The sequence below is a fragment of the Colias eurytheme genome, chromosome 8 (assembly GCF_061535395.1).
Source record: "Colias eurytheme isolate Ceu_HAF_F1 chromosome 8, ilColEury1 Martin Lab GWU primary, whole genome shotgun sequence".
Lineage (NCBI taxonomy): Eukaryota > Metazoa > Arthropoda > Insecta > Lepidoptera > Pieridae > Colias > Colias eurytheme.
In genome coordinates this window covers 9,024,842-9,051,231 of record NC_142987.1, presented here as the reverse complement: position 1 = coordinate 9,051,231, position 26,390 = coordinate 9,024,842, and the positions used below count along the sequence as shown (strand labels likewise).

The 26,390-nt window shown below is 34.6% G+C and overlaps 1 protein-coding gene across 4 annotated transcripts in view; it reads right to left on the bottom strand.

Annotated features, from left to right (window-relative positions):
• LOC149906703 (uncharacterized) overlaps window positions 1-26,365 on the bottom strand; it is a 34,404-nt gene extending 8,039 nt beyond the window's left edge. Inside the window, exons 1-9 of one of the 4 annotated variants that reach the window (XM_090104883.1) lie at window positions 26,150-26,365; window positions 25,020-25,125; window positions 22,336-22,427; window positions 13,097-13,206; window positions 12,105-12,285; window positions 5,885-5,967; window positions 4,364-4,491; window positions 2,354-2,508; window positions 527-674 (exon numbers count right to left, since the gene is read on the bottom strand). In XM_090104883.1, coding sequence (XP_089961009.1) covers window positions 527-674; window positions 2,354-2,508; window positions 4,364-4,491; window positions 5,885-5,967; window positions 12,105-12,285; window positions 13,097-13,206; window positions 22,336-22,427; window positions 25,020-25,104 — 982 coding nt within the window. In that variant the 5' untranslated portion in view covers window positions 25,105-25,125; window positions 26,150-26,365. Of the gene's footprint in view, window positions 1-526; window positions 675-2,353; window positions 2,509-4,363; window positions 4,492-5,884; window positions 5,968-12,104; window positions 12,286-13,096; window positions 13,207-22,335; window positions 22,428-25,019; window positions 25,126-25,834; window positions 25,993-26,059; window positions 26,079-26,149 lie in introns of those variants that run through there. The other 3 variants (XM_090104880.1, XM_090104882.1, XM_090104881.1) reach the window with 3 other exon arrangements.
• Window positions 26,366-26,390: the final 25 nt, after the last annotated feature.

Here is a 26,390-nt window from a genome sequence, read left to right as displayed (position 1 = left end):
GATCACTACCAACCACGCCAGCCGGCCAGTCAAAAATGGGAATGTATTTGAAATTTATGTATACCAGCGTCATACGGTGTAAGTTTGACCATTAGGATTGAATTCGCGTTGCGCTTACCTAAAACATTTTGTATGACTTTAATTTTTTTTAGATAAACAAAGCAAAACACGTTTTACACGTAACATAGTATGCTGCACTTGGTATACAAAATATAACATTCATATATATGTTTTCCATTTTTTTTTTTTTTTTTTTGGCCACCTGCTTGAGCAGGTCAGATAATTTTTATAGTTGGATGTAGATTTCATCACAAAAAGTCATTATAATACCTACTCAATAATAAATAGTTATCCTATTAGTGAACAATAACTTCGTAAATATCTTATATCAAAAATATTTTAAAATGTATGTAAGTATAATAAAAAATACATAAGGAATAATATCATGTTAAATTAAATGTCTAAAATGTGATACAAAACATTTATACTGGGTAAATATTTTGGTGTCACGTTGCAGTATACTTACCAATAAAACTTAAAAAGTCATCCCCAAGCACCCAGCTACCTTCACCCTGAACGAGGTATTGTTGTAATTCATCAAGACTTTGCTTTTCTTCAGGCGAAAGTTCGACACCTTCTAGATTTTTCGCGAACGCTTCAAATTCTTGTGCGCCCTGTAAATTAGAACATTAGCCTATTAAATTAACATTAAATGATTCATAGAAACATTTATAAAAAAAGACGTGTGGCACTCGGGAACTGCCGCGGTAAAGCTATTGCATAGCATGCCTTCAAGCCACACCTCCGTGTCCGTCGGAGTAGGGAGCGTGAGGTTTTTTCGTTACGGAATTTCTGGATTCGGTCCCCGTGCTCAAGGCCCGCGATAGAAGCTATGCAATAGCTTAAAAAACCTTATCCAAGAATTGATGAATAAAGTTTTGATTATTCAAAAAGTAAACAAAAAACAAAACAGATTTTTTTGTAGAATCAAAAAGAGAATATTCCAATTTAATGAATCTAGATTATATTTATTTAATTTGAGTCTACATATACATAAACTATACGATGGAAATATTCTGGAGAAATGTTGGCACATGGAAGCCATATTGGTCATAAACTCCCAAAAGTCGCCAAAACATGTTTACGTTAGACTCACATCAGCCGTATAAATAAACATGAATAAGTCTATGTACGAAATATCTTACGCATTAGAACCATCTTTAAATTTGATATTGAAAATAACGAAATGACTCGGATGCATTAACGAGTGCATAAACATGTGCTCAGCTATAAAGTAGTGGTCGTAAAACATTTTATTCATATCCTGCCAAATTATACTTTGTAAAAGTATCTGTAAAAACTTTTCAAACGATTGCACATGGCAAAATAAAAGAATACAACGTTAAAACTGGAAATGCGAATTCGTTTAAAAAAAATGACTTTTATACTAGTTTAAGACGAGCTTTTAATTTATAATGACATCGAAGGGAATCGACAAACACGTCATAATAAGCGGACGTCATACAAAGCGAAGAAGAAATGAAAAATCTTTTTTATCTAAATATGTATGTATTTAAGTATTTTAATACAGTAATATAGTATACTTGCATATGTATACGTACATATTAAATCAAAATCAAAATTGCACGTAATCAGCAAATTATTATAATAACACATACAAGTGTATTTTTTTACTGTACGTACACTGTAATTTTTGTCTGCTTTTGTTTTTTCATTTTATTGTAATTTATATTATAATATTGTAGGTAATGGTGATTCCTCGACTTCCTCTTCCCCATCACTTTCCAGTTGTTCCTTAACACTAATGTTCTCTACGATATTTTCATCGGTGGGTTCTTCGGATGTGAGGAGATCGCTATCAATGACAACATAATCTTCCCACATTTCCGTGTAAAGAATCATGCCGGTCATTATAACCAGACATAATTTATTAAAAATGGGTCATAATAAGCGGCATGTCACTGTAAGGGAAGTCAATATATCCGACTTTTTATAAAGAATTTTATATGAAAACCAAACTTCGTAGTGCAATTACGTCATAATAACCGGTTGGTCAATATAGGCGGAGTCATAATAAACGGATTCTACTGTAATTACAAAGTATAAAAGTTTTACAAATGTTTCTGTTTTAATTATCAACACCCATTTATTACGATTGATTTCTTTTCACGCGTAATAGTTGTTATTTTTCACTTTCAATGAGAACTCTATTCTATCCAACAAAGTATGTAGTACAATTTATGAACACCTATTTCCATCAACCTATCTAATTACTTTTAAATATAGTTCTTATTTTCAATTGATTAAGATCACAATTCAATCGCAGACTTACATCAATATCCCTGTAAACCACTGGTGGGTCTCTGGACCTTTTCCTCTGTTCTTCAGCACGACGTTCCTCTGCCTCCACTTCAAGGTCCCGAGAGCTAGGTCCAGCTAGGGACACTGGCTCTCTGGGCTCTACGGCTTCTACTGCTTCTGCCATTTCTATATGAATAGCATAGTTAATATCTGAATACTTTTAAAAGGGATAAGTGTTGCTTTGAAAAGTAAGGGAATTAATGTAACATACAATCTTGATGGAGAATCGAGATCGGAAAGGTGGAAAAAGCCTCGAACATAAATAATATAATTGATCAAACTACATTAAAAATTTATAAGCATACAGCTAATAAAAACAAAACTAATAGACTATGAGTAATTATAAAATCATTTATAATAAATCGCAGAGTTATCTTTACGCTTTTAAATTGTTCAATAACAATTCCTAAACACACCAGAAATTGGCGCGCTTACATTAAATAGATCATGTATATATTACCGGCAAAATAAAATCACGAATTAAACGAATACAATCAATTTCGTACGCTAGATAAATATCTTCGCAAAGACATTTATACGAAGATATTTCGGGCGTTTTATTTAAAGTTGTTTTCTATTCACTAAAACTGGAACATGAACGTACCGACATTAGTTCAAACGAACAGATAAAACGAACGATTTACTTTCCACGTGTTCTCAACTTACTTGCACTAATTAATTTATATACAAAGTAATATGCACGACAACTGGACAGAAGGGAAGAGAGCGACACCTCAAATAGATCACGGCACCGGTTTGGAACGGTTTCCCAATAGTGTTGACTCCGAACTATTCCAGAGAGCACGTGTACGGCCCACGTTGCGCCAAAAATAACTCCATCCACAAATCCACCTGCTCACCACCTGACCTACCTTCAAGTAGCCACGAGTCACCAAGTGATGGTAACAGGTCTCTTGCCGCGAGGAAACTGCCTCATGTTCGCTCCGTTTTGGCAACGTGCCAAAAAACAGCGGACGATGCCTCATCGCAATTATATTTATAATCGTACAATCTAAACACGAACCATGGCATACCCCATACATTCATAAATTGGAAAACATTTTGATGTGCATGCATTTTTATAATTCTTAAGTGATGGTAAGATTATATGCGTATTTGGAGCAGGCGATAGGGTGTCGAGTCGCGGCCTATTTGAGGAGCGTTCAACTGATCAGGGAATAAATAGACGAGGTCGATCACATTTGTCTAGCGTTGCTCGTTGTTCTATAAAGATTTCAATCGTCACCTTTGTTTTATGATCACGTTTTGCACTTGCACGTTTATTGATTAGATCGATTAGCATGTGATAGGAAATGATCGATAATTTCATAATAGCTAATAATCTAATATATAGGTGTTTAAGATATAAGGGCTAACATAAAATACCTACGCATAGAGAGTTGGTGTCTAATAGATTGAAATTTTAAAATTAGATAAAGTAATACTCAAAATAGAAAACATTTTTCAAACTGTTTTATTACCTTTTTTATTCACTTTCTCTGCATTAATATGCACCAGGCATTCAGTAAACTTTGAATTATTTTCTGATTCAATTGAATAAACTTTACATGTCTGTCTATCATAAGTGTGTAATATATTTATCAATTACTATTGCTATTTAACTTATTTTTTAATCGTTACACAATATATTATACAAAAATTCACCTCCATAATATTAAAGGGGGTTGGTTTAATTATATTTATTTCATGTCACAACGGAGATGTGGTTTTTGCTAGTAATATAGACTATTTTTTAACTGGAAACTTTATCCAAAGCTACGGGCAAAAGCTAGTTAAATCTATACTAATATTATAAAGCTGAAGAGTTAGTTTGTTTGAACGCGCTAATCTCAGGAACTACTGGTCCGATTAGCAAAATTCTTTCGGTGTTAGATAGCCCATTTATCAAGGAAGGCTAAGACCAATAGGAGCGGAGCCATGCGAGCGAAACCGCGAAGCGCAGCTAGTTATATTAACTCACCATCAGCATCATCCCCAGTGCCACCTTGTTCGCGCAGCTTCTTCCGTTTCTTCTCCTTTTTCCGTTCCTTCCTCGCCACTTTCTCTGCTATTGTATTCCTCTTTGCGTCCAGTTCCTGAGACACTATCCTATGACAAAACATTCATAGGTTTTCAAATATGCTTGATATTGCTTTTTTTATCTTTAACTTTTTGACGTGACAACGTCTTATAATTCGATAGCCGGCTGCACGCACGAATAAACATGACTCATGCGGCGTTACCTCGCTCTGAGGCGTTCCATGTAGGCTTGAAGTGCAAGCGAGAGCGCGGAACGAGCGACAAAGAAGCACAATAGGCCGTTGTCACGTTCAACTATCGTCAGTAAACCGACTTTACAGACAACCAATTTTTTTGAATACCTATTAGATTCATATTCACTGATAGTTACGGTTATATTTGTGCCAGAGTATGTGCTTACAAACTGCTGATAACTGAGTTTTGGCTTTTATTTCGTAAGGAAAAAGCTGAATGAAGTTGATCTATCATCCATACCTTTCGTTACTGGATTAAATTCAAATGTAACTAACTACTGGAAAAAAAAATATCTACAAATAACAACGCACAATCACTTTTCAATGTTTATTTACATTTCAATATGGAATGTAGCTGTTACAATTTCAAATTTCGAATCATAGAACATTCTAGAAAGGTCTCGACTGATCACGCGGCGTGGTACGAAGAACGCGGTAAATGTTCGCAGCGCGCAGTATCATTGCGAGTCCCGCAGCCGCAGCACGGAGCGACGCCACGTGATCCGATCCGTTGGACCTACGTGACAATTGTTTTGTAATATATAACAAATTATCGCTATTTGAAGTAGAAAATGAATACTTTCTTCCTGTTTACGTAATTTATATTACCTTCGTTAATAAAAGGGTAGTTCTAGTTAAACAAATTGAAATATAACACTACGAAAGAGTAGAAGAAATGAGGTCTACAGCGATTGTTTTGTGATTTTCAGTCTTTAGAAACTATCCATATTTTCTCTAGTAATAAAAACTGAAACATTATTTACGTTTGAAGCCTTCTATGTAACGTTCGATAAAATCTCGATGATCGCAGTAACAAAATAAACGCACAGAACCCAGTAGCAGCAATGCGTAAAGATTGCAGACGATTTGGACGATACCTATGTATGAAAACATTATAACTTGTATTTTATATTTTTATTTTATTTTGAAGCGGACATCCGAGCTAGTACTTTGCCTAATCGTAAGCGATCACCACCCTTTTTGTCTCTGCAAATTCGTTACCTGATTTTAAAGGGTCAGGGATAAGGAAAGTATTGAGGGCGAGTAAAAAATGGAAACTACTAAGACTAAGAAAAGGGCGTCTGAGCCACTGTAGAAAAGTTTTTGAAAATTGTATCGTTTTATCCGGATGATTCTTAGTAAAAGTACATATTAAAATGATAAAATTGTGTGATAGTAAAATTCATAGAAAAAGTGGAAATAATAATAAATTATAATCTTTTATTTACCTGGCTTCTTCGATTTGGTTATTGAGCGTTAGATATTCTGGACTGTCTTGACGACTGTGGCGAACTCCATTTGCGTACACCGCCTGAAAACACCGAAAGAGTTAGTATAGGAATTTATTAATAGGAGCAGTATATTATTTGGTCCTTCAAGCCGGATTGACATCAATTGGCGATATTTGATTAACGCAGATGAAATTGTTAGAAGAAAATATATCATCCTATTATAAGTATTTTGTTGTTGTTTTAGGGTAAACAATTCATTTCATTTATTCAATCAGTCTTTTTTCATTAATGATAAATCATATATTCTATAGAATAAAATTTGTATATAATATACTTGTTAAGATAATATTTAAGTTAGAAAGATGCTTCTAGCATTAACTACTTCGTATAAGTATACGAATAATTTTGGAAGTTTGATAAATATTGTAATAGGCAGGGACAGTTTTTGAACTGGGAAATTTTTTTCTTTCAGATTTATGACAAATATTTTAATTATTTCTAAGTATTTAGTGACAACTGACATGCACATGTTATATTTAACTTAGTGAAAGTGAACACACTATGCTCTACGTCGTTCAAAAAATATAAAGGTAATTATTGGAGTTGCCAGATAATATAAACGGTATGTTTATAGTTATTTAACTATACATAATATGATAGACGTATTAAAAACGACATGATTCATTAAAATTTATAGATAGCTTCCTTATTGTTATTTCTTTATTTTTAATTTTTATGATCATATGATTTTTTTAAGAGGGCAAATTTCACAATGAATTAATTTTGTCATAAATGCTGTATTAAAGACTATGTATGTATCGTACATGTTTTAATAGCTGAGTAGTAGTCTTAAACTTCATATATTTATCATTATTTGTATTTATATTATTAAAATCATTAAAGCTTATTATAGTTACGAGTAAAAGAGGAGATTGCAGTACACTATCTATCTCTCTCTGCGAAGACAAAGAGCATCGATTCGTTATTCAGTCCTTTGCGCTAACTGCGTATGCGCAAGTGAGACAGGTTGATACCGCGATTTTCTCTTTCTAATCAAGGTATAGATAGAAATCTATTTTATTTGCTCTATTTAGGCATTAATCTTATATATAAAATTCTCGTGTCACAATGTTAGTCTGCATACTCCTCCAAAACGGGTGGACCGATTCTCATGAAATTTTCTGTGCATATCGGGTAAGTCTGAGAATCGGCCAACATCTATTTTTCATATGTACCACGGGCGAAGCCGGGGCGGACCGCTAGTTTATTTATATAATTTTGTATTAACTCTATATTACATTATATTCATAATACCTAATTTGTGTCTATTTTAATGATTTTAAAAGGTGTACTGAATATTTTTCATTTTTACATTCGATTTTCTAATATTTACCTATTATTGGGTTAGTAATCTGTGTAGGTATATTGTAAATATGGACAATAATATCTATTGAATAGTAGAAAATAATTTCAAATTTAAACATTTATAAAGGGCATTACTATTTTTATTTTTTTGTTTATTATTAGAACTAAATGAGAATTTTTTTTCAGACATTTATTTAAAATTGTTCTCATTAGGACGAGACAAAATTCCGAAAGAATAAATAAAACAGGCAGATTTTATAATTTTTATTAGATTAAATAAATCATATACCCTATTATGTTAACGCTCTATACGAAAATATGCTCTTATTATGAATTAGATGTCTCAACATTTATATTAATGAACTTTAAAAATACACATTGTTTTCAAATTAGGAGCTATTAACGTAAGTATATATTTTTGCATTGCAAATTAAGTGATACTTCCTAGAAGGATGGGTAAAAAAGACACAATTTGGTTGTAAATTATTTATACACATAATTACTTATAGTTAAAAATAATAATATATAAGTGCACAAAGATTATTTTATTTACAAGATAATATATCATGCAGGAAAACGTTATAAGGGTCGGGCACCATGTTATATTATCTTATTAAAAGTTAAGTCAATTACAATGTGAGACAGAGATGCAAGATACATTTTACATAGCTCTGTCCTTGTCTACTGCGTGAATAGTAAATTATATTGAATATTGATAATATAACATGATATTCCGTTGATTTTAAAGCAAAAAAATACTTCAATAGTGGTTCAATTCAACTGGTTTACTTAGAAATCAAATATCAAATATGTAACATATAACATTAGCTACATAAACTAATTGCTTTTCTTATCTACACTACCGTTACACAAATTAGCATTTTTATTCAAAATAATTGCAGTACACATATATATAGGTATATTTAGTAACAAATAAGTTTTATTTCATATTGGATTCCTAAGTAAGATGCTGGTTCAGGAATTTATATATTAACATGGAGGTAAAAGTTATTACTTCAAGGTTTTTTTTAATATTTGACTATTCATGCTTATATTAATTAACTTATTAGATAATGCATTAAGGAAACACTGAAAAAACTATATTAAATATTCGATTTTTAACATAGTCGTGATAGTTTTATTTATTTAAAAAACATAGGAATAAAATGGACTTGTCGTTTTTAAATGTTGCCTTCATTATCTTAATATTAGAGATGCACCCAATATTCGGTTCCTATGCGGTATTCGGTTCCTATGCGGTATCCGGCTTATCCTGCCCTTTTTTACTATCCGGCAGGATACCGGATGGTAATGTACTATCAGGCCGGATACCGGATAGTAAACTTGGTAGATTTTATAAATATAATCTAAATAAAGACACAGTTGTAATTGAAGGTTTTTATTATTTTTAACTAAATTTTTTTAACAAAATTGTTTCGTGCTGAATGACACGATAAAAGTGTCTCTACCAAGAACTGTGACCGCGCGAGCGTTCACTATGAAACAAGTCAAAACCTGAACGGCGCGGGCGGCGTGCCGGTGCGCGACACGCACCTACAAACTCAAAATACCGCCGGCCGAATATTCGGCGACCGGATACCAAACATTCGGCTGGTGGTCAGGCCGAACATCCGGTATCCGGTATCTGGCCAAACAACTATTCGTTGCATCTCTACTTAATATTATATGAGCCTAAAATTAATTATGTTATTATATATTTTATATGAAGAATTTGTACATGATTTACACTACTTTATGAGTCTCTATATTAAAAAAGGATGGTAACTGTAATATTTTAATATATTATTAAAATATTTACGTTTGCATTGTTATAGAAGTATAAAATTCATTATCCAATAGCCGATATAAAATAGATTATTAGTCCACAACAGACGATAAGAACGTTATATGATTATTTATAAAACAATCTACTACTATTATGAAAATTTATAAATAACTAGCAGTCCCAGAAAACGTTGTTTTGCTTTTATCACTTAGGTAGGTTACCAAATATGCACACAAAATTTCATGAGAATCGGTTTAGCGGTTTCGGAAGAATATGGTGACTTTAGGACATTTAAAGACATTATATAAGTGGATATTTATGGTGATAGAGTACATATAAATTCGCATAAAGATATATATTCTGTAAAATTTTTAAAGTCTATTTCTTGATTAGATCCGGGGCAACAAACTAGTATATAGAATAAAATATAAGGAATATTAAAACTTACAACAGCATTTATTGATCATTGCTACGACTTGGGCCACTATCGTTCTCATTTCTACTTTCCGAATTTTGCAAAGCCGTTTTCTGTAAAATTTACTTTATTTTATTCATAAGAAACATTCTACAAATTTACCAAATAATCGGGGACTATTTGAGTCAAGGCTTTCATTGATTTGAAAACTACTATATGGCTCTAATACCGATTAATAAAAATTACGCGGTATAACATTTTTGAAGTGAAACTTCTTTAGGCGCGTTGGGAGTAAAATTTCAAGGTGTTGCGCGTTGAGAGTAAAAAGGCAATACTGTAACGTCATGGAGAAAGGCGACGATTGAATCTTGCCAAATAAGTTTCACTTTTAACACGCCGTGTGCTCGGCACACACGCTTCTTCAATTTCTGATAACTTTCATGGATAGTCTACCAGTACGACTTTATAGTGGTTACGGGATGTAAAAAAAGGCCTGTAAAACTATGACTGAGTCTTACGATTTCAATATTCAATGTCGTTATAAATATGCATGTACCTACGTATGAATGACGTTATAAATCCTATTATAAATGCGCAAGTATTGCAAATGTAATGAGGAATACCATTGATATGATAAAGGAATATAATGAGGCTAGACCTTGAGACCTTACAATTGAATACGCAAATTCGACATAATGTCACTTGTACATATAATAAAATCGTACGAAAGTCAAAACTGTCCACTCAATTTTATTATTTACTAGCGGTCCGCCCCGGCTTCGCCCGTGGTACATGTTTACGTTTTCTCTACATAAGAACCATCCTCGTACTTCAAGGAATATAATAAAAAAAGAATTATCGAAATCGGTTCAGCCGTTCTCGAGTTATGCGCTTACCAACACATTTTGCGATTCATTTTTATATATAAGAAGATTATTCAATATTATTTTTTAAACTAATTACGGACTGATCTACTGTAGATACCGAAGCCAAAAATATACTTTTTAGAATTTTTGTCTGTTTGTCTGTATGTATGTCCGGGCTAAATTCAAAAAGTACTGCATGGATTTACTTCAAATTTGGTACAGAGATAGCTTGAGACCTGCGGAAGGACATAGGATAGGTCTCTATATAACGGGAACTATGCGGCGTTTCTTTGACTACGCGAGCGAAGCCGCTGGCGGTAAGCTAGTTTATTTACATGGTCAGCATATACATTGAAGCACATGTTCTAAAACTTGACAATGTCATATGTTTCAGCACGTGCCCTCGTATGCAAATGTATGACGAATTAGGTAAATATCGTATAATTATGAGCGCATGTGCTTTCCTTCGTGTCTGGCCGCGTGATGATTGTACTGAATAAATTATTGTGTTCATTCAGTTTGTCAGGTTAGGTTATTTTTAATAGAGTTATCACTAGGTATAAACAGGATGTCTCTAAGGGATATTTAAACAATTGAAGGTGATCTATAAGAGTAAGCGCTACACTAGAAGGAAGCCAAAAAATGGTTATAGGTCAGATTGGGTCGGAAAGAGCTGAATATACAAGCTTCGTCATAATTACAAAAATAGATATTTCTGCATATTAGAATAGGTTTTGTTTAACAGTGTTATATTATATTATATACATACACAGGCTATTTCTACGTCACATTACAAGAATTAGGCAACTACACTAAAAAGCACCAAAAATTCACAATTGCAAGTGTTAGGTTTATCTATGGAATTGTCACAATTAAAGCAAATTTTACATACATTAAAAAGACGCGAGAAAAACATATCAGGTTATGTCTTATTCTTCACATAGAATGTGTTAGGTTATCTACGGCTACATATACAACTGAACATGTTAGTTATATTTATGGAACAACAATTAAAGCTAGTAGTAAGATCTAAGAAGCGCGGGAAATTCTTCATTTCAGGTTATGTCTGTAAGGAAATACACATATGAAGGTGTTAGTTTTATCTACGGCTACTACATACACAACTGAAAGCGTTAGGCAATGATATTACAAGTAAAAAGGTGTAGATAGGATATTAACGCTGCGGAAGTGGCATTTGTTAATGTGGCTAATTAGCCAGAATTTGCTTCAGTTGTCTCTTTTTCGCTCACGATAATTGAATCGTGCTATCCCACTTTGTCATTGAATCGTATGTGCGAATGTTATGTTATCCTAGCCTATCTATACCATTTTACTAATAATTATATCATTGGTGTTAGGTATATTTATTACCTAACACCAATACATTAAAAACAGCGGAAATTCTTATCAGGTTATGTCTGTAAGGAAATATACATATGAAGGTGTTAGTTTTATCTACGGCTACTACATACATGACACTACATAATACAATTATTATTAGTAAAAATATTTAGACAGGTTACCAGCAAACATTCGTTCTTCAAAAAGGGCGCTCGAACGCACACACTATTTAGACGTCAAAGTAAGATGACGTGATTAAACTATCGCGAGCGAAAAAGAGACAACCGAACAAACATGTGGTTAATTAGCCACACTTGACGTGCCACTTCCGAAGAGCTAATAACCTATCTACATTTTTACTCATAATATCTGTAAGAAATTTGTTCACAATAGAAAGCGTTAGCTATATCTACCACTACATAACATAGTGTTACATCATCACACCTGAGTGCCCCCCGGGACCAGTTGCCCCAACATGGACGTCAGGGCCATTCTCAAAGGCGCCGGTAGATCCCGTTCAGCCTGCGATATAATGTGCTTGGGCACGTGCCCACCGCACAGGAACTGCGCAACTTCCTCGCTGAAGTTGTTGCAGTTGTGCTCTAGGAGGTGATACGCGGAACCGCTGGAAATTATAGTCATAATAAATAAATAAAAAAAAATGTTGTGTGGTTTTATGAAACCACGGTAAAAGTGAAACTGTTCGAAGGGTTCCGAACACTGCTTTGTGTAGCGCATGTCGCGTGACGGTCGGCTGCCGAGTAGGTATACCTACTCGGCAGCCGCGATACACGCGACATGCGCTACACAGACCAAAAAGTTTGAGACGATGTAATAAAAGTTTCACTTTAATAAATATTATAGAACATTATTACACAAATCGACCTAGTCCCACAGTAAGCTCAATTAAGGCTTGTATTGTGGGTACTAGGCGACGATAAATATAATATTTAATAAATACATATATAGATAACACCCAGACCCAAGAACAAATAATTGAGTTCATCACACAAATATTTGCCCTGACCGGGGATCGAACCCGGGACCGTCGGCTCAGTAGGCAATTACTTTACCACTGCGCCAACCGCGTCGTCCGTCGTCGTCAACCATAATGATAGTAAAGATTTATTACAAGCAAAACTAAACGTGCATAATAGGATAAATATAATAGATAGAAAGAGCGTGTGTGCCGAGCACACGTGTCAGAAGTGAAACTTCTTTAAGATTCAAAGATACCAAAATCGTCGCCGTACCTCATGACGTGACGGTATTCAAACTCAAACAAAAACAAACATTAATTTATTCAATTAGACTTCTTCTAGAAGCACTTTTGAATCGTCATTACATATTTTTAAAGAAGTTTCACTTCACAAAAAAAAAAAACATTTAAATAAATGGGGAAAAAAATGCTACAAATGTGACATTGATAAACTTACTTATACGTTGAAGTAGCGAGTCCTTCTATATACTCGTTGAAAACTTGAAAGGGTACAAAGGTAGATCCTAATCTTTCTACTTGCATTGGTGCGCCCAGCTGCGTGCTCCCCTGTTAAATAATACATTACATTAATAAATCTTAGATTATATGTTATTTATAATCTAATAATATAAAAATGAATCCCAAATGTGTTGGTAAGCGCATAACTTGAGAACGGCTGAACCGATTTCGTTAATTCTTTTTTATTATATTCCTTGAAGTACGAGGATGGTTCTTATGTAGAAAACGTAAATATGTACCACGGGCGAAGCCGGGGCGGACTGCTAGTTTTCTATAGATATGTATAGTGAAATTAATACAGGCTTAATTATAAGTAATTAATAAATAATTATGGATTAGAAACTTCTGAGGTGGTCTTTTTTGAGCATTTTGCATACAAATAAATAATAATCATCAAAACATTTCTTCTTCGATTTAAATGCGGTTCCTGAAATACCGACCCAAAAATAACCCACATGTCCGCATAAAACAAAAAGTCACCTGCACGCATATTTCCGTCATTTCAAGTGGTCAGCTGAAACAGCAATACTTTCACCATATCTCAGAGCACAAGTGTGAAAAGGACAAAATATAACTATTCCCGGCTTGGAATATAGAGCATAACGAAGATGGACGTGCAGAAGTGCATTCCCGTTTGATGTATATTTTAATTAGTGGAACTGTATGTGATAATTTATTGGTGAATATTTTACTTACTTACTTCGACGGCGCAACGACCTCAAGCGGATCTTGGCCTCCGACACCAAAATAAGTATTTTAAAACAGCATTTTTTGAAGTAAGTATATTATTTAACTATTTTTTAATAAAATTAAAATTAGTTTAATTTTGGAAATTTGAGTGATTTAAAAATTGTATGAAAAAATTGTATTTTATTCAGCGCTACGTCTTGAATTTACATACTTATACACAAACGCTTGAAATATTATCTAGTCACCACTATGGGAACGATATATTTTGAAGCTATTATTATTATCATAATGCAAAAAAAAAAATGAGTGACGAGTTCAGTATCGCAATACTATTATACAAACGAATTAGAAGACATACAGTCATCCATTAACCATACAACAATTACATCATCTCATTCACCCGGTTAATGTTTCCAAACGCTTCCTTAAACAATATTCATAACAGATCAAAGACGCAAAAGGATGAAATAAACGATAAATTAAGAGCAACTCGGAATACCGCGAAAGACGTAAAGACGTTGTGTTTATTTCCTAATCGTCAGGTTGGCGCTTCGCCCGCTCAAGAATTTACAGCCTGATGAAACAATAACAAGCACCAATATTATTTGATCCTTGGAAACAAACTGGTGCTATTCAAATTCGGTTCTTTGTAGACTGTACTAGACACAAGCATAGGCTTGTCTTTTGTACAGTCTACAAAGAGTTTAGAACTATAGACTTGAGAACGAAATAGACAAGACTTGAGGAGGATAACTATTTGAATTGACGTTACATTAAACATTTCGTCTTTTATTACATTTATACCGTCTAATTTTCGTCAATATCATTGGTATAGATAAATTAGAGACGTAAGGTCTGCAAACGACTCTTTGCAAATGTTCATGGGCGGTGGTAGCGCTAACCATCCGGCGACCATATTTATCCGCATTTGTATGGATAAAGTTGCTAAAGATGTCCATTTGGTTAGACCTAATAGGAGATTCATTAATTAGCGTACATATTTTTTGTCAAGATTAATAATGCAATTTAAGGAGAGTTCTAGCACCTCTCTTGTAGTCTAAGGAAGTCATTAGACAAAAGTTACACTACGCTACGCAGAAATCCTACTAGAAAACCTTCCACGCAACATTTATCTATTGTTTATACACATCGATTACATGACAGTTGATGACGAAGTATTTATTTATATCATCAACAATGCCGAAATCGAGAACATCGATCGCTATTTAATGATGACAATACGACGAATTATTACCCGGCCTTTATTGGCATAGTCGAGATGTAAATGTTGCGTGCCAACAAACAAATTGATAATTATTACTTTCCTGTCAACAATTTTTTGCGTATACTTTGTAGCGATAACTTATTATAACTTTGGCTTGTAATCTCTTTGCTTATTCTCCAAGTTTTTTTAATATAGTGGCTTCGATATTTTATGTTCTAGATGGACCCTTGTCAACTACAAAAGATTTACATGTGTGTAGAGTTTCAATTGTTTTCCATCATAATTCATAATCCTTCAGAAATGTGTAGAACATCAGGGTATTTTTAAAAATCTGTTAATACATATACATATACAAGGCTAATTCTTCAATAAGCAGTAATGTTAATGTAATTATATCCTTTGATGTTTACTTTCTAGTTTCTTAGTTATAATAAAGTGGAAAAAAAATCGAGTTAATTTTTTGCATCAACAAATATCTAATCTGAGATGAAAGTAACACGTAAGTACCTCTCTGAAGTAATATTCCAGGAAAATAACTCATATTTCAAAAGAAATTGAATGAGTTGTTTATATATACGCGGACAGGAATAGCCGTCGCGTAGGCATTCCACTGTGGTGTTGGCGTAACTTGTTACGCCGACGATACTCTGGTGACTGCGCGTGGGGCCACATACGAGGAGGCAGCTTTATTAGCTACCACGGGAGTTGAGCAGGTGGTGTGCCGCATCCGGCGGTTGGGACTACGGGTGGCGCTGGAGAAATCCGAAGCCATCTTCTTTCCCGGTCGCCGGAGGCTACATAGCGCAGGCTCAGAAATCCGGGTGGATGGGGTAGCGATCAGGGTCACCACCACCATGAGATATCTAGGCATCGTGTTGGATAGCCGATGGAGGTTCACGGAGCACTTCCGTCGCCTCGCCCCCCGTCTTGTAGGGGCGGCCGGAGCACTGGGAAGTTTGCTGCCAAACCTTAGAGGTGCTGGGGGTGGGTGTCGCCGGCTATACACTGGCGTAATCCGCTCCATGGCCCTCTACGGGGCCCCCATCTGGGCAGACACCCTGAGCGCCCGTACCAGACCCCTCTTGCGGAGGCCGCAGCGGGTCATGGCGCTCAGGGTAGTTAGGGCATACCGCACGGTGTCTTTTGAGGCTGCCTGCGTAATGGCCGGAACGCCGCCATGGGATCTGGACGCCGAGATGCTAGCGGACGTGTATCGCCGCGTCTCGGCGTCTAGGTCACAAGGGGTGAACCCTTCCTACGAGGAAGTAGAGGAGTGGAGGGTCGAGGCTGCCGAGCGGCGGTTCCGGGAGTGGGAACGCCGGCTCGAGGAGCCCAGCGCGGGTGAGAGGACGGTTGCGGCCATACGTCCAGTCCTCCAAGAGTGGTGCGACAGGCGGCACGGGGCCATAACCTTCCGCCTTACGCAGATACTGTCCGGGCACGGCTGCTTCGGGCGGTACCTGTGTAAAGTCGCGAGGAGGGAGCCCAGCATGGTCTGCCACTGGTGTGCCTGCCTGGAGGACACGGCAGATCACACTCTTGCCGTGTGTCCCGCGTGGGCCGAGCCCCGTGCTCGCTTAGTCGCGATAATTGGGCCGGATCTCTCTCTACCCTCCGTTGTTCGTGCAATGGTGGATGGCGACAGATCCTGGCGTGCGGTGATCGCATTCTCGGAGAGCGTGATCTCGCAGAAAGAGGAGGCAGAGCGGGTGCGCGAGAGGGATCCTCACGCGGACCCGATCCGGCGCAGACGTCTTATTGGGCGTCGTCGCCGTGTTGCGGCCGCTTTACACGGTCGCAACGTGCCTCCTTGACGAAGGGCGCCGGGCGGTGGAACGGGGAATGTAATCCATCGTCCGGTGCGGTGAGGCGGCTTGAGACGTGTTCCGCTCATGCCGCCAACGGGAGGGAAGAGCAGGCAAACTACCTTTCCTGTTCTTGGCTTGCGCCTGGCCTGGAGATGGGCTGCCGCCGAGGGGGTCGCGGAAGAATTCCAACAAATACCCGCGGCCCCATCATTAAAGCGGCTCGACGGAACACAGTGGGGTTTTAGTCGGTAAGAATCCGACATAACCCACGGCTCCTTCCCCGGGGGCCGTGGGTATCTTTGGAAGATTTCCCCACTATAAAAAAAAAAAAAAAAAAAAAAAAAAGGCATTCCACTGTGCTTTCTTTCATGATGATATCAGTAATCTATAATTGGCCCATACGATGAATAACATTGTAGAGAAATGTCCACGTTTACAAGATAAATTTAACTGCATATTTCTAGTGAAATTGGTGCTGTGTGCCGATATTTATGATGTTACAGTGTGGATTATTGCAATCTAGGCAGACTTACTACTAGAACTCAAATAAGAAATCGCGATCTTCCGAACACTACGTGGATGTAGGAATTGTGATCAAACATAGAACCTTGTTTATACCTTATGATTGTATTATTAAGCTATTGCATAGCTTCTATCGCGGGCCTTGAGCGCGGGGACCGAATCGAGAAATTCCGTAACGAAAAAACCTCACGCTCCCCACTCCAACGGGCTCGGAGGTGTGGCTTAAAGGCATGCTATGCAATACCTTTACCACGGCAGTCCCTGAGTGCCACACGTCTTTTTTTACGTAGATTGGATGGAAAAGTACAACCAGACAAATTCTTGACGTTATGAGGATAGGAAGAAAACAAATTTTCATAATAATGGGGCCTAAAATTGGGTGGGAATGCTTCAAACGTCCATTACGTTTTCAAACTGACCATCTATAAATCAGATTTATTTGAGGTTTCCACTCCACATTAAAACGTCCATATCTTCTGCACCCTGAACTATATTTCAGTGATCGAGTTCCCTCTACCCCACTCCAACTTCCACCACTTCATTTTGAAATTACAATGTCCATGAACTTATACGTAAAAAACTGCCTACATCGTAGTAGGTACCTATACAAGCTGGCTGCATGCACCCCGCCCACTGCCAACACACTGTCACACGTAGAAATACGAAAACATGTGTACGTTTAACCGTCAGTGCATTTATAGCACGTGGAACATGTAAGTAATTAGTATACGACAATCATCTCGCATCTAAGAGCTAGCGCGCACGAGCAACTTTGTCTCCGCAACTATTTTGTCTCTCCCATCAATTTGTATGGGGAGTTGCATCGCTACGTGCGCGCACTTTCATACTAGCCCATAGGTGGGAGAGACAAAATAGTTGCGGAGACAAAATAGTTGCGGAGACAAAGTTGCTCGTGCGCGCACTGTCTAAAAATCCCGTGTCCCCTAGTGGGGTAATGCATTGTGCATACATCTATTTACTGATCGACTTTCTTCAGGGACATCTAGGTGATCAGCCAGAGCTGTGTCCTGCCCGATAGACATTTTTTTTGAAGATAAACTTCTATAGGCGCGATGAGAGTACAAATTCTAGGTCGCATCATGTGGCAATACCGTCACTCGGTGAAGAAAAGCGACGATTTTGAATCTTGGTAAAGAAGTTTCACTTATTAAACGTGTGCTCGGCACACCCTTTTTTTTCTTAGAACTGGGAATCAAACCCAGGCCACGCTCACGCATTAACCACTGTACCGAGGCAAATTTCGACACTGCCTAATTGCTACCGAGTTATGTAATCTATTTCATTGTTATTACGTATTGAATGGTTCATTAATTATATGTCTGTTACCTATTGGAAATAAGTTGATTTTTTTTTATGTTAATTTATACACTTATTATGGTCGGACAGTTCGGTAGGTTAGGTTGTTATTCTCCGTTTTATCTAATACTAGCGGTCCGCCCCGGCTTCGCCCGTGGTACATATTTACGTTTTCTCTACATAAAAACCATCCTCGTACTTCAAGGAATATAATAAAAAAAGAATTATCGAAATCGGTTCAGCCGTTCTCGAGTTATGCGCTTACCAACACATTTTGCGATTCATTTTTATATATAAGATTAATTAATTTGAATATGATAATTCCATTGTATTGTATCCTTGTTGGATAATAGACATAAACAGGTAGGTATTTTTTCTTATATCACTCATTGAACAATACCAATGTTGAATAAAATTTATGTAATTGAATAGCATTCAAAGAATGCTTTACCTATTAATTAGTATACATCGAGTATTGTTTAAATTTTGTCAATAAAAAACTGTTTTATTCTAACTTCTAACCCGAGTGAAGAATTCCTTTAAAAATTATTTAAATTCATTAAAAGCTAGTGACTACTACTTACCTATTTTCTGTATACTACCTACATTAAAGTGCATATCTAATATCTATATATATATATATATATATATATATATATATATATATATATATATATATATATATATGTATATATATATATATATATATATACTTACACCACTGTATATATATATATATATATACAGTGGTGGACGTTTAATTAGAAACACGTAACAGGATGAAGTAGTCATCAAATTTATTTACTTTTGTGTATTAACGTATTAGTGATTAAGCATTATTTCATATGTAATAGAACACCCGTTAATCTAGTTTTATAATAAATTGCTTATTTTTAATCAAACGTTAGCTTAAATTAATAAAATTAAACAACTTTAAGTGAAACCTGATTTCCAAGCATTTTCAGTCTGGACAACAAATTAGAAACAGCATGCTTCGAGTGTTCCAAAGTCAAAACCTGTTGAAATGCCGACATTATTTTTTTCTTCTACAAATATTTGCGCCGTTTTTTAAACATTCCGTATAAAAGTTTCTGAAAATTAATTTGCATTGCAGTATAAATGGGTAAAAGTAACAATTGTGACCCATCAACAAGAAAAATAATTTTAAGTTTACATTTTGACAAAAACTGGAGTTACAGGAAAGAATAAAATCATTTAGAGTGTTTGATAAAAATAAAAAGATATTCAATGCTACAGTTTATTTAAAAGAGCATGGTACTTCTGATTAAGTGCCTAAAAAAGCTCGACCATGAAAAACCACTGCTCGCGAGCATAAGCAAATAATTATTTTCTCAAAGATGGATCCATTTAAAGGTTCCAATTCTATTAGAAAATATGTTTTTGCAAACGTGTTAAAATCTCATACAATCTAAGGCACGACGTTGTAAAGCCGTTGTTGTCTATAAAGATTATAACAATCTAAAAACAACCCCATACATGCCCATACTATAATGTTTCCTCCGCCATGCTTAACTGTTTATTTATTATCTAAGGCCTGGTTAACTTAACGACGCGTGTATCCTTTGCCATCAAAATTGATTAAATTAATTTTAGTTTCATCCCAAAATAAAACTTTTTCACTGGCGTACTGTCCACTAGCATTATTTCTAAGTAAATGAAACACGTTGTTCCCTTCCTTGTAAGAAGCTGTACTTTCCTGGCGTCTCTCCAAAAAATTTTGCCTCAAATTACCGCCTGCGAACCGATCTCATCGGCACATTGCGAAGTTCATCTTCGGAAAAAACTAATTTTATAATAGAATTTGAACTTTTAAATGGATCCATCTTTGCCAAAAGTATCATTTGCCTATCCTCGCGTGCAGTGGTTTTTCATGATAGAGCTTTTCTAGGCACTTTTTCGGAAGTACCATGCTCTTTTAAATAAACTATAGCATTGAATATATTTTTATCGAACACTCTAAATGATTTGCAATTTTCCTGTAACTCTAGTTTTTGTCAAAATATAAACTTAAAATTATTTTTCTTGTTGATTGTTCACAAATCATACTTTTAACTAGGGATGTAACGATACATGATTTTGCCGATACGATACCGATACCGATATTTGTAGTAATGTATCGGCGATACCGATACCGATACCGATATCGATGGCTTGGTAGAAAAACAAATAGTGAATTATGCATAAAAAGTTACCAACATTTAACAGAGACAACTGTTAATCGTATTCTTTTAAATAAAAATGCCAAATCAAAAAACAACAAAACCATTTATTTTAGTATTATTATTTTACGAAGTCAGTTAAACTTTAAGTAATACACATACAATCAGTACCTAATAAAAGTTTACTATAAATTTGGTAGAGTTTTTTCAGAAAACAAAGTGCGCACGCGCGGGCGGCCTCCCGCATCGTTCATTGGGCGCGGATTTTTGAATTATTTGATATCAAAAAAATTGGTTGTTTTTAAAGTAGGTTTACGATCGAGATGTTTACGTGATAATATAATGCAGTGGCAGCGCTCGAGATGAAACGGGAGATCGGTCCGTCTCTCTCTCGTTATACCTGCGATCGCGCTCGTGAGGTTTTGGTGTGACACAAGTTTATGAACATGTCACCCGACTAAAACGATTTTAAAAATGTTATCACGTTAAAAATTAAAAAAATTCAAAATTATTTATTTATTTCCTTTACATAAACAAATTTGTGATTGGAACACTCCTAGTAAGCAAATAAAATGCTTGTGTCAGGAGGTTCCGCTCTTCCTTAACACTATTACAGAAACAGAAATAAAACAATATGAATGAATACAATGCAAAAACATAAAAGAAAAGAAAGAATTTAATAAAAAAATATCGGTATCGGTTGATTTATTATCGGCGATACCGATATATCGGCTTGCCGATATATCGGCCGATATATCGGTATCGGTATCGGTATCGTTACATCCCTACTTTTAACCATTTATACTGTAAAGCAAATTAATTTTCAGGAACTTTTAGATAGAATGTTTAAAAAACGGTGAAAATATTTGTAGAAGAAAGAATATTGGCGGCATTTCAACAGGTTTTGACTTTGGATCACGCGAAGCATGCTGTTTCTAATTTGTTGTCCAAACTGAAAATACTCGGAAATCAGGTTTCACTTAAAGTTGTTTAATTTTATTAATTTAAGCTAATGTTTGATTAAAATTAAGCATTGTCTTATAAAACTAGATAAACGGGTGTTCTATTACATACGAAATAATACTTAATCTTTAATACATTAATACGTAAATGTTAAATGAATTTGATGACTACTTCATCGTGTTACGAGTTTCTAATTAAACGTCCACCACTGTATATATATACTTATATTATAAAGAGGAAAGGTTTGTATGTATGTATGTATGGTTTTCACGCATAAACTTCTGGACCGATTTTGATGAAATTTGGCACAGATAATCTATAGACCCTGAGAAAGAACATAGGCTACCTTTTATTGCGAAATATGTACCACAGGCGAAGCCGGGGCGGACCGCTAGTAACACTAATAAAATCAATGAGTCAAAATAATGATGCCTCTATCTACTATCTAGTAAAATAATTGAACGATTCTTACAGGAGCACAGCTAGTGATTCCCGACGCTCCATAGAAATACTCCCGCTCGAAAACCACGATTGACGTATGCCAAACACCTTCGACTTTGCGACCTGTAACACAAAAAATTACATCATTGAAAATTAAGTATCAAAAATATTCTACAGAGATCGATTGATACGGAATAATGACCAAACACAATTTTACGGTGATTCATTGATTGCTAACATGATAAAGAGTTTTGTATAGAGCTTGTTTACACAAAATATCTAATTTTTTACAGCATCTTTTAATTCCAAGATTCTTATTCATTTTAAAATTTGTATACACAAATTGTCTAGAAGGACCTGTAAAAGTATCAAAACTTCGCCCGCGGCTTTGAGCGCGACATCAAACGAAATTGCCATGAGAAGAAGATGTTTCTACAGTAAAAAGCGATATATCATTCTCTAGCCTCATAACTGTCTAGAATCATACCATACATTTGCTGCATAGCAATGTAAAAGACAGACAAACAAACACTAAATGGTTATAAAATTAGTTATGACATTCAACAATAAATAGCAAAGAAAACAATAATTGAAATAGATGCTAAGCTTCTCATTAGAGGTGACCTAAAAATGTACAACTAGGTCACAGTTGTTTTGAGGTAATAGCTTAGATCATTAAGTAATGGATAGCACACGCAGGCGTTTCCCCTTTTGCCGAGGTATAAGATTATTCGAATCGAAAAATCTTATGCTTTCATAAAAACTATTTGCGTAATCGATTACGAACACTCTGCGTATTCGTAAAACATCGAAAGGACGTCTGCGAGTGCTCCGCTAAAAATGCCGTTTTGCACTGTCATGTCTTGCAGAAGCAATTCAAACATGTCGAATATTAAAAAAGATGGAATAACCTTTCATTTGTGTATATTTTTTTATTTTTTTAACGTACATTTCTAATTAAATGCAATTTCTAATAATCGTCGATGTATCGTTTAGCGATATGATCAAGACAAATAATCGAGTCATGTGTTTACTCGATCATTGATGCGGCTTCACGAGACTATCATGGAAAGAAAATATACAAATTTAATCTTTATGAACTAAGAGATAAAGTTGAATTTAAAACGCGATATTGAACCGCATTCCCCACGAGACTATAAAGCGATGTAGCGAGACTATCTTGAAGAAAAAATATACAAATTTAATCTTTATGAACTAAGCGATAAAGTTGAATTTAGAACGCGATATTGAACCGCACTCCCCACGAGACTATAAACTGATGTAGCGAGACTATCTTGCAGAGAAATTCAAATTTAATCTTTATGAACTTAGTGATAGAGTTGAATTTAAAAACTCGTCGCTTAAAAGGTCGTAAATTTTTACGACTCTCTTAGTGACGGACTGCTTTTAACTTGAACGTCGATAAAAAAATATTTTTCTAAATATAATTTGAAATGAGATGAGAATTAATCTTTATTATATTACAATTTTACACAACTGCTTAAAAAGGAGTATAATGTTTATTTTGTAAATCTTGTATATATTTATTAAAATTTACGCTCGGCTACTTTTAACTGGCAGAACATTTTAATCGTACGCAACCCTTCGTGCGCGAGTCCGACTCGCACTTAGCCGTTTTTTTGTAATGTTAATCTTGTAACCTTTCTATTAAGTAATTTGTTTATATGTATGTATTAATATTGCGTATATTTCAGATTTACAAAAAATCGAATTACAATTTTTATTATATCTGTAGCGACACCTCGGTACAGAAATAAAAAAAGACTGTACCGATATTTATTTTATTGAATATAATATGTGATGTGTTGAATAAATACATATTCAAATACAAATAAAATGGCGTTTTATTGTTTTTTCGTATGCATATAATAATGATGAAAACGTTACAAATGACCTATGTAGTATTTTTTATGAATATAATATTAATGTTATTTCTAATTTCAACAAAATTATTATTTTTGTAATATCGATATGGTTACATCCCTTTAGACCGATTGTATTATTACGTATATGTACAGAGATTTTTCTGTGTAATCGATGTATGTGTGCAAAAACATGCTAGTCTGCCAATTTTGTATTAGTTTGAGTTTGTAAAGACACAAATTATTTTTGTGAATGTGTGATTGTTTTTCAAAGTGTGAGTTACCCTCCCCGCACCAAAATCGGCAGAAAGTTTAGTTAGAACATTTGCCAGCGTGCTCCATCCATTACTTAATGATCTAAGGGTAATAGATTCCTGTGGGTTATGAGGTTTTAAAAAATGTTATTCATAATAAATTATATAACAATTCTATTTTAACAATGACAATTTAGAAAAAAGTGTTCATTCATTTTTTTACAACATAAGCTTATAAATTCAAATTGTTGCTAATAGTAGGTAGATTGATATTTGATGTACTTGAAGTACTAAAGAACTAAAGAAAGTATTTCTACAGATCATAGCTATTAATTTTAATAAATTGCAGATAAACAAATTCACTGATAAATTATAAAAAAAAAATAATAATTTAATGGAATGAAGCAATCTTCAAACATTTAAAACCTTTTAACTAATATTTCATATCATAAAAAATGTATTTTTCAGTAGTTTTATTACTTATAAAATAAAAATTGCTGTTAATAAATAAATTTTGTTTACATATTTTGTTGTTTTATTATATTTATATATTTAAAATAAAATGTAAAACATAATACCTATTATAGTTGGTGATAAAACGGAAGCCAGTCCATTAGTCAGGTCGTAAATGTAAAGATCTACAGGTACACCTTCCGAAACCATTTTGGAGTTTATATCACGCACCTGTTGAAATAATTATTTAAAGACTTTTGTTGTACTTTCAGAAAATATAACTAACTATAAATTGGGCATTAGAACAATAAATTGTTACTTAAGGGAGCAATTAAACCACTGAGAAATCTAATTTTAATAAATTTTAGACTATTATTCTTAAAAAAGTTTCCAGATAAAACAATTTTAAATCTCAAATTTTATTATTATACCTACTCAAAATTAAAATTTACTTTGGTTTGTTATCACAATCACCAACACACTGATATTACCAATGAACCGAACTGAATTATATATTTATATCAATGTTATATAAAAAGCTACTTTCGGCGGAATATATTAAGTTCAATTTAAATGTTAATTAATTATGTATAATTGTTAATGTCGGACAGGTTAATTAAATGCAGAATTGTATTGTAATACATACAGTGATACTTTCTGAAATATTAATATACTTAAAAATATAGCCATTATGTATTGCACATTATGAATAACTAGCGAATAATGCACTATTACATCACAATGATTTCTGTCAAATGATTCTATTTACACATTTGTAGTAGTTTCAAATAGCTTACTATTTATGAATAATTAATATTAAATGTTATTTATAGTTATTTTTTTTTTTCATAAATTTATTATTTTTACATACTGAATTTGCTTTTCTTTAATTGTTTTATTATTTGAAGTGAAATAACGATAAAAACAATCAAATACATACACTTAAACAGTCCAGACACTTATGCACTCAATTCAATAATATACTATGTTTACGATAATATTTTACGGATCACGAATGCAACCGCATTTCGGTGCAACGCAAACGACACCTGTATCTACGTTCCACAGTTCTGGCGCCGTTTCAGCGTATACATGCGACACCCACACACTATATACGCTACTGATCTAATTATAGGACGCTGGAATCATCTTCCGTAGTTCTCACCTATTCGCCGCTAATAACGGCATAGTCTCGCGTCTAATCTGAATTCTCAATCTCAAATACTTACACAATAATTTAACAAATTAAACGTACCGTGTCAACGAGATATAAGATGTAATTTAAGTCGGTAACATACTCGAAGCTCTTCAAATTTATTAATTGAACGTATGTTCTATAACATTCTTATTTATTCATGTTAAGTTAAATGGATGATCATATGTGATGAGTAAATAAATAATTATAGTTTTATATTTACAAAAAATTTCATGATTGATGATTTATCAATTTTATGACGTTCAATGTCCTAAACCTGTCAAACGCCAGCTGATTACAA